This window comes from Cnephaeus nilssonii, assembly GCF_951640355.1.
Source record: "Cnephaeus nilssonii genome assembly, chromosome: 15".
NCBI classification, from domain to species: domain Eukaryota; kingdom Metazoa; phylum Chordata; class Mammalia; order Chiroptera; family Vespertilionidae; genus Cnephaeus; species Cnephaeus nilssonii.
In genome coordinates, this window is record NC_137086.1 from 41,704,970 (window position 1) to 41,714,762 (window position 9,793).

At 36.5% G+C, this 9,793-nt stretch overlaps 1 protein-coding gene across 1 annotated transcript in view; it reads left to right on the plus strand.

Moving 5' to 3' along the window:
* Positions 1-5,325, plus strand: part of GMCL1 (germ cell-less 1, spermatogenesis associated) — a 60,853-nt gene extending 55,528 nt beyond the window's left edge. Inside the window, exon 14 of the mRNA XM_079791827.1 lies at positions 3,193-5,325. Within this exon, the coding sequence (XP_079647953.1) occupies positions 3,193-3,321 (129 nt within the window). The 3' untranslated portion in view covers positions 3,322-5,325. The remainder of the gene's footprint in view (positions 1-3,192) is intronic.
* Positions 5,326-9,793: the final 4,468 nt, after the last annotated feature.

The following is a 9,793-nucleotide window of genomic DNA, read 5'->3' on the forward strand; positions in this document are numbered from 1 at the left end:
CCTGTTGCTTCTTCTATGCCCTTCCTTGTTTCACTGCCCTAACTATGTTTTTCTGCAGTCAATGAATTCTTGCTTGCTTTTCTTTAAAAAAAAAAAAAAAAAGTAATACAATTGGTGATATGCTATAGTTTTCCCATTGTGTCATTTGTTTCTCAAACTTCATGAAGTAATCTATCAATCTAATCACTTCATGATTTCTTCTTTTGGTGTGGTACTTAGTCTTAATAATTAGGATTATATAAATAGTTGTCTCTGCTTCTTTTCTATTCCTTTTATTTTTTAATTTGAGTATTTTGTGATATATCTGAAATATATCAGATTTACCAATGTATTTGAAATGCCATTTTTATCATATACTAAATCCTAGTATACTTGGTTTCATTTCTAAAGTTCCTGTTATGTTTTATAGAGACAACTATACATTGTTTTAACTAGACTAACTTTAAAATTAATTTTAATACCTAGTAATACAAACCTACCTCTTTTCAAAAATCTCTGGGTTATTTATGCATGATTATTCTATATCAGATATAGAATCATTTTGTCAACTTTCCCCTCAAAAATTCCTATGAGGACTTTGATTTATATTTGTTAGTATATATGCTATTGAAGCAAGCACTGATTTATATTTGTTAAATATATACCGTAATTTGTGGAAAATTGATATAATTCTTTCTGGAATATAATATTTCCTACATTTATTGAGGTCTTCTCTTATGTCCCTAAAATTTATAATTTGTCTCCCATGTTATCCTGTATAATAAAGAGGTAATATGTAAATTGATCATCACTCCAACACACAAAATTGCCACCCTTATGTGATCAAAGATGGCCGTCCCCATGTGGACACAAGATGGCCGGCAGGGGAGGGCAGTTGGGGGCGATCAGGCCATTAGGGGAGGGCAATTGGGAGGACTATGCCTACAAGGGAGGGCAGTTGGGGGCAACCAGGCCTGCAGGGGAGGGCAGTTGGGGGGACCAGGCCCACCGGGATCGGGCCTAAACAGGCAGTCGGACATCCCTCAAGGGGTCCCGGATTGGAGAGCGTACAGGCTGGGCTGAGGGACACACATACACCCTGTGCATGAATTTCATGCACCGGGCCTCTAGTTCCTATATATTTCCTGAAAGTATAATGCTAAGTATTTTATATGTTAACTAGAGGCCCGGTACACGAAAATTTGTGCACTGGTGGGGGGGGGGGGGGTCCTTCAGCCCGGCCTGCCCCCTCTCACAGTCCGAGAGCCCTCTCTCTAAAAAATCAATTAGAAAAAGAAATGAAAGTTAATGAGACTTAAAGTGAGGGTGAAGAAATGATTAAGGTATATTTAGTTTGAGGGCATTCAGGTGAAAATTTGATAGGCTTGTGGGTCACTGGGTCTGTAGTTTTCAAGCAATGCCTGGGAAGTAATGATTAAGTGAGATAACCTACAGGAAATGTGTAGAGAATATGACAGGATGGAAACCTAGGGAGCACTGGTATTTAAGGGATGAGCAAAAAAGTAATCTGGTAAGACATTCAAGATGGGGAGTCAATTTAGTAAATGTGCCTTCACCTGGGTTATTGCTATAAACTTTGACTGGGCCAGTGGTCGGCAGACTGCGGCTCTCGAGCCACATGCAGCTCTTTGGCCCCTTGAGTGTGGCTCTTCCACAAAATACCACGGCCTGGGCAAGTCTATTTTGAAGAAGTGGCATTAGAAGAAGTTTAAGTTTAAAAAATTTGGCTCTCAAAAGAAATTTCAATCGTTGTACTGTTGATATTTGGCTCTCTTGACTAATAAGTTTGCTGACCACTGGACTAGGCCATAGTGGCTCAAGCATCTTAGCACCATCAGCCCAAGTGATTGCCTCACCTGACCCATCATCTTACCCATCTTACTCACTTTCCCTGTTATAGAGAATATAGAGAAATAGTGCATGAGTGTGTGTGGGAGACATTTCTGTTCCTTACTTTTTTGTTGTTGTTAATTTTCACCCAAGGATATTTTCCCATTGATTTTTAAAGAGTGGAAGGGAGAGGGAGAGACAGAGAAACATTGATGTCAGAGAGACAATTGGTTCCTCATACACACACCTGGCCAAGGCCAGTGAACCTGCAAAAAACCAGAATCGAACCCGGGACCCTTTAGTCCATGGGCCAACACTCCATCCACTGAACCAAACCGACTAGGGCTCCCTACCTTTTTTATCCAAATTTATCTTGCTGTTCCCCCAACAGAAGACTATATTGAACCTATGTCAAACATGCAGATGTTCCAGTTTCAGTCCCTCTTTATTCCAGGAATACATTCCAGAAGCATCTGCCTTAGTAAAAAATTAAAAACTCTAGTTTAACAGTGTTGTGTAGCACATTCTCTAAAATGTATAAAATAAGTTGAAACTAATGCACATTATTGCAGAGAATGTATCCAAGTATTGAAGAAGTAAAAATTATAATTTCATTACTGCTGTTTTTACTCTAATGATTTATTCTGGTCACCAAGTGCTTTAAAGGGTTCCAAACAAGATACCTGTAGCATGAGTCATGGTTACATTTGTGGCCCTCAGGTGTATTATCAACTCCTGTCTCTTTGGGATTTCAAGACATTCTCATGTGTATTGAGGTAACTGAACTTGAGGTTGATTTTACATGGTGCTTTATATTCCAATAGACAAATGACATGTCTGCATTAGAGACAGTGGGAAATCTTAGATAAGAATAGGAACAATGTTGGTAATAATGACTCCTCACCTTCATCCTAATTATTTGCTATACCTAAAAGCCCTCAGAAATTGAAGCCAAATGAGAAATCTACATATTTCTGGACTCTGTCCATACGGAAAATATGTAGGTACTTGACAGAAATTTTTCAACAATGAAAATAATTACTATAATTGAGCACTTCATAGATGGCTGCTTTGCTGAGCCTTCTGTGTGCATTGTCTCATGTAATCCTATGACGTGGGCACTCTTATTGTCCCCATTTTACAGTGAGGACACTGCAGTTGACAAAGCCAGTGATTTGCCCCAAATCACACAGCTAGTGGGTGGGAGTTTTGAGATTTGAGTGGTGACTCTCAGACTGCAGATGCAAGTTCTTAACTACCATACTATCTCCTTCAGTTCATTCAATTCAGCAATTTGGTTTTCTATTTGTTTTTTTAATATTACTATTTACTTGTCATTAAAACAACAAATTTGTTTTATAGGAACAAATAGTGATGAACTTGGACAGCAGGCTTCTGATCTTCCCTTTATATATCTGCTGTAACTTCCTGTATATATCACCAGAAAAAAGAACTGAAAGTAGTCATCATCCAGAAAATTCAGAAAACTGAGGACCTTTTCAGTTGGAAACAGTAGCACTTTGAAAACTTTTCGGCCAGCTTTAATTTAATGGCCCTTATGTTCACATCTAAGGTGACTAACAACAACAAAGGCCTTAAGAACTGTACAGATAGAACAGAAGACTATTCTCATTCTCATTACGTTTCTGTGACTATATTAAAAACATTATAAAGACAAGAATATATCTGTCAACCCATTTCTGTTATAAAGATGTCAGCTCATGCTTTTAGCATCAGTAGAAAATCACTTAGGTAAATTTCACATTTCTCTGCAACCAAATATAGATTGAATTTTTAGATTAAACTTTGATCCTACTTAATGTTAATGTACCTCAGTTATCCATCTGTAAATTTTGTCTATAAGAATGCTAAAGGAATAATTTGAAAAGCTAATTGTAAATTCTCTTTCAATTGATTCATTTAAGGCTGTTCTTTAATTTTTTCAACTGCTCTTTATGATTCCTCCTATTATCCTTCCAATATGTAGTTGTTTTTAATCATTAAATACTTTTTTTCATGGCTTTGGAAACTAAACTGAAGACTTTTTATTTACCTTAAACATTTTTATGGTATTTTATTTTGCTTTTAATTTAGCTTTTCTAGGGTTTTAACAACAAAAGAATCAGCTTCAGACTTGCAAATGACTGGAATTGGGGGAAAAATCAGTGTGACTCTGAGTATATTCTTTTGCCTTACATGGTCTTTTTTCTTTTTTTTACATTTTGTACAAGTTTATTATTAGCTCATAAGATTATTTATATACCAAATATTACACTCTAAGTATTTTCGTAACTTCTGCTCTTTAGAATTATTTATGTTCAAATTTTAGTTGGGAATCCTGTTTCCTACGTAAGCTCAGGACTTTATAACCTCTGAATTGAGTGCCTTTGAGTTACACATGCTAATAGTTTCATAGTAAATATAAATAAGGTTGGAGGATATCATATAGAAGCTGGTAATAAAGCATTATTGTAAAAATATATCTTATTTTGTCAAAAATGAGATGTACACTTGTCATGATTTATATGTGTTGGCTTCTTGTATTTACTGCTGTTTCGAAAATAGCCATGCTCATGGTCTTTATAGAGTGAATTCTTTTTGTGGTTAATGTATATTTTTAGTATGTTTAAAAAATGGGAATCACTTTTATATATCTGTACAAATAATAAATACCCATTTGGAAAATGAATAAGTTCTTACATGAAATGGACAAAAACAAACCTTAGTTGAAACCAGAATTTTTTAAAGTTAGATATTTTCCAATTAGATTTAACTTTTGGAATTTATGGATAGTTTTCTTCCCCAGTAATATGTCCATAGATTTATAAATTGCTTTTGACTTTCCAAAATTCATCCTCCAGGTAAATTTAAAGGAAGCTTTAAATGCCTCCCCTTCCTCTGCCCCCAGAACTGCAGTTTAAATGTTTCTAATACAATAATTTGGCTGCATCAAGAGGCTACAGTTCTTATTCTTTTATTTGCTATAATTATATTTCATAAGATGCCTTTGGATTTTTTTTAACATAACATATCAGAGATTCTTTACCCTTTATATATTTAAAAATGTAAATACCAATCTTGAAGTTTTTTTAATAATTGAATTTTTATAAATCTTGGGAGTAAACATAATTAAGGTTTTGAGTATCTTAGTGAGTCAAATTAGCTATTTTGTTGCACTTATATAAATCAAAATGGAATTATATATGGTTCTATTTTTTTTAATTATACATGGTTCTTGTGTGTTGGTTCTTTCCTGACCAAATTGCTTGTGTCATCCACAAACAAAATAATTACTTTAGTCACAAGAAGGTTGTGTTCTCATTTGAGAAACTGGGAATTGTTAGCTAGGACTTCACACTGATAGTAAAGACCTGCTTTTGTTTTCTGACCCAATACTTTAATGTTTGCATACTTTTTACTCTTTTCAATAGGAATATTTTCAATAAAATGTTAGTATCAGCTGACATCATATAAACTACTATAAATAAAAGCAATTGCCTTATACCCTTTGCAAAGTCTTTTTTTCTTAACATACTATGAATAGAAAAAAAATATCCAGTAATAATTATTTTTGTTTAACTATCAATAAAGAAAAGGTCCTTAAGAAAAAATGTTCCAGAGTCACATGCTACAGTATTAAAGAGGGATATGAATGTAACTTCCTTTAAAATATACATAAATACATATATTTGGCTTGAAATTTAACAAGCCAAAATTAAATGAACAGTGCTAGTTCCTAGCTTTTTAAATTTTATTTATTTTAAATTGATTTCAGAGAGAAAAGGAAAGGGAGAGATAGAAACATCAATGATGAGAGAGAATTCTTTTTTTTTTTTAATATATTTTATTGATTTTTTACAGAGAGGAAGAGAGAGGGATAGAGAGTTAGAAACATCCATCAGCTGCCTCTTACACACCCCCTACTGGGGATGTGCCCGCAACCAAGGTACATGCCCTTGACCGGAATCGAACCTGGAACCCTTGAGTCCACAGGCCAACGCTCTATCCACTGAGCCAAACCGGTTTCGGCAAGAGAGAATTCTTGATTGGCTGCTTCCTTCATGCCCCTTACTGGGGATTGAGCCCACAACTTGGGCCTGTGCCCCTGACCAGAATCAAATCCAGGAACCTTCAGTCCACAGACTGACCCTCTATCCACTGAGCAAAACAGGCTAGGGCTAGTTACTAGCTTTTACCAAGTGTTTTAACAGCCAACATTTTATTGAATTTCAAGCCTTTGAATACTATTACCATCGTTACTGAACAATTCGTGACATCACATGCAAAAATAGGGTTACCAAGACTCACTGTGGGTATCTAAATTTGAGTTCAGTAAAATAAAATTTACTTTCTCAGTCACAGTAAGCACATTGCAAGAGCTTAGGAATCACACATAACCACTGGCTACGATATGGGAAAGTGCAGATAGGATATGCCCATCATTGCAGAAAGCCCTATCAAATAGATTTGGTCTAGAATATCGGACTGTCAATATTAAAACTATATCAAAGGTTTTATTCCCTTAAAGGTGAACCCATGTAAAGAACAGTAAAGAGAATAGAGTCAGAGTACAAATTAGGTGATGATTTGCCAATCACCTAAAATGATATATTGAGTCATATTTCAAGCAATGTGTATCTAATCGCTTGGTGGCATTTAAAAGAAAAAAAGGCATAATACAGTTCTCTCCCCAACCAGAGCCTGAAATTCTTCCCAAGGTTCAGGGTACAGGTGTAAAAAAGCCAAGTCTCCCAACAACAATCACTGTTAACTAGTGGTCAGACTACATCTAATTAGGGGAAAGTTACTGACTCAATAGCAGGCATCCATATGGAATGGTAAAGTAGGATACTTTTGTAAAGGATTATCTGAAACAGGACTGCAAAGGTAAAACAATTTAACCAAGGCTAGAGATAGTACGTTTGCAGAGAATCACAGATGGTTCATGTTGGTTCTTACATAAGGTACACACAATTTAAATACAGTTTGGTTTTACTGAGGAAATCTGGTTGGTTGGGGAAGAAACACACAAATATGATCACAAGTGTTGACCTCCCCACTCAAATTCTATCTCAATGGCCTTAGAATGAGAGAACTTCAAACCATGGATTGGAAATATACAGGATTTTCCTTCCAGGTACAATGCTGAAGATCTACAGTGCTGGATAATGTACAATACATCCTAAGAGAGGGCGACTTGATGAGTAAATAGGAAAGCCCTAGCAGAACCCATTTTGTATCCCACATCTTAAAGGGGAGGAGCCACTTATTGCCTGAGATTGATCCCCTTTATAGAATTTAATCTTTTGTTTTTTTCCTTTTTATTCTTTACTTTTTTCCTTGATTCTGACTCATTCACACCAATATTTAATAGGGTATAAGATTCTCCCATCTTTGCAAAACAGTCAGTGACACATTTACCTCTACCCACTATATGATTTGCCCAACATCACCAAACTCCAAAGGGTTCTCCAAATTGTCTTCACTTCAAAAGCCATTCACAACTCAACTTCACTAAAACTTCCTGAGTCAACAATGACTTTTTCTGCAAACTATTACAGTCTCCATGTGTTTGGATTTTTTTTTTCACTCCTTTTTAACATTTAAAATTAAACACTTGGTTCTCCTTTAAAAAGCAGCCTTCTCTTAAACTTCTCTGATACCACATTCACCCCGTTTTCCTCCTGTTTTTCTGGCCATTCCTTAGTCTGTGTGGGTTCTTCCTCTGGCTATCTCCAGACCCTTTTTCCTGAGCTTGCACCAGGTGGGTGACTTCATGCACTCTCTGGGCTTCAATTGAACATCTGTATTCCTGCTTCTGTGGTTCCAGCATAGATCTTTCTTCTGAGTTCCACAAATACATCTAGTTGGCATTTCCTCTTGGGTGTTCAAGATGGCACCTCAGATTACCTTGTCCTGATCTGAAGGTATCTTCTTTCCCCAGATTTGATCCTACATGCCTTATCTTAGCAAATGATGCTACCATCTACCTAGTTCCACAAACCTGAAACCTGGATGTCTGTCTGTCTTGAATCTTCTAATTCCCTCATCCTCATCCTCTGCATCTAAACATCACCAGGTTATTCTAGTTTCACCAACTGTTTATCAAGTTTAAGCACATTCCACCATACCTACTGACAGCATTCTACTACCCGCCACTGTAGTTTCCAATCTAGATTATTGTACCAGCCTCCTATTATATTCCCCCGAGTGAAGCCTCTACATTATTCAAGTGTTTTCTGAATAAACTCAATCTGATTCCCTCTCATCGTTTGTCTTAGGATAGCTGCCATAGTTTACAAGTCTATTCTAGCCCTGTCTTTAGATGTCAACTCCTTGTTCCCCAAGTGGCTTGCATACTTTTAGTTCTCTGCATAGCCCATGCTTATTCTTGCATTTGTAACCTTGACAACCTCTTCCATCTTTTACCACAACAAGCGTCACCCCATTTCACCTAGCTAATTTGTACTCATCCTTAAGGTCTTGTTTGGACATCCTTTCATTCTGGAAACTTCTCTTGACAACCCTCCCCCTCAAAACCAGTTAGGTACCAGTCTTTAAAAAAAAAAAAAATATTGATTTTAGAGAGAAAGGGAAAGGGAGAGACAGAAACATCAATGATGAGAGAGAATCATTGATTGGGATCGAGCCCACAACCCAGGCATGTGCCCCTGACTGGAATCGAACCTGGGACCCCTCAGTCCGCAGGCCAATGCTCTGTCCACTGAGCCAAACCAGCTAGGGCGGTACCAGTCTATGTGCCCTCATAATGTTCTTCCCCCATCAATGCACATTCACACTATTTACTAGTTTGTATCCCTCAGTGGCCAGCAGTCTACTCAAGAGCAGGCATGCCTTTTTCACTATTGATCCTCTGTTATGCAGGTGTGTAATAAATGTTTGTGTGAATAATTGTTTTGCTCATGCCTTTTTAAAATATATACATTTTTAAATGATTTCAGAGAGGAAGGGGGAGGGAGAAAGAGATAGAAACATCAATGATGAGAGAGAATCATTGATAGGCTGCCTCCTGTACCCTTGGCCAGAATCAAACGTGGGACACATCAGTCCTCAGACGGATACTCTAACCACTGAGCCAAATCAGCTAGGGCTGCTCAGGCCTTTTTATTTATTTTATTTGCTCATGTTTTGACACCTGGGGCCTTGGGAGAGTACTTTCAATTGGCGGCCTACATCCTCCAACCACCTTCTTTACTAAGGTGACCAGATTTTAACATTGGTAAAGCGGGACACCATTGGGGGGGGGGGAGGGGGGTTCTTGATTAAAAATTTGGTCTATATGGAGCAACAAAAATTTTCATAGAACGCAAAAATAGTATTGTAATATATTTTTTTAAATTTCAACATAAGTACAATTTACAAATATAAAAAATTATGTATAGTATTATTTTATTCTTTGGCATATTTCTCATTTGAGTGAATTTTTTTTAGTAGATTGCTGTCATTGTTTAAAAGGTCATGAATTTGCCGTAACTTAAGTCGTAAGTGTCACTTTCAAGGCCGGCGCTAGACTTTTTGCCGCCACTATAAAATATAAATAATACGAGTACTGTCTGCTAAATTCAAGAAAATTTATGTATTTATGAAATAAGTAAATAAATTACTTACCTAAATTATCTGAATAGCTGATTTGTAATGACATCACTTGTTTAACTAGCTTACTAGCACGCAGTACGATGTGTATCGTCTGAGAGACGGTTACAAAATGTTTTCGTCGTTGCCAATCCCAAAAAATGCCATTGTTCATTAAGTCCAAACAATGGTGGTCGAATTCTAACAACTGATCAACAATGCGAACTTTGATAAGCAGTTCTCGATAATCAGTTCTCAACAATTATTTGTTATTATTAAAGTTTAACATTATAAAATTAACAAAAATAATATAAAACTCATATCCTGGCTAAATAGCCACATGGCCGCTGAAAACCGTATATTCCCTTCC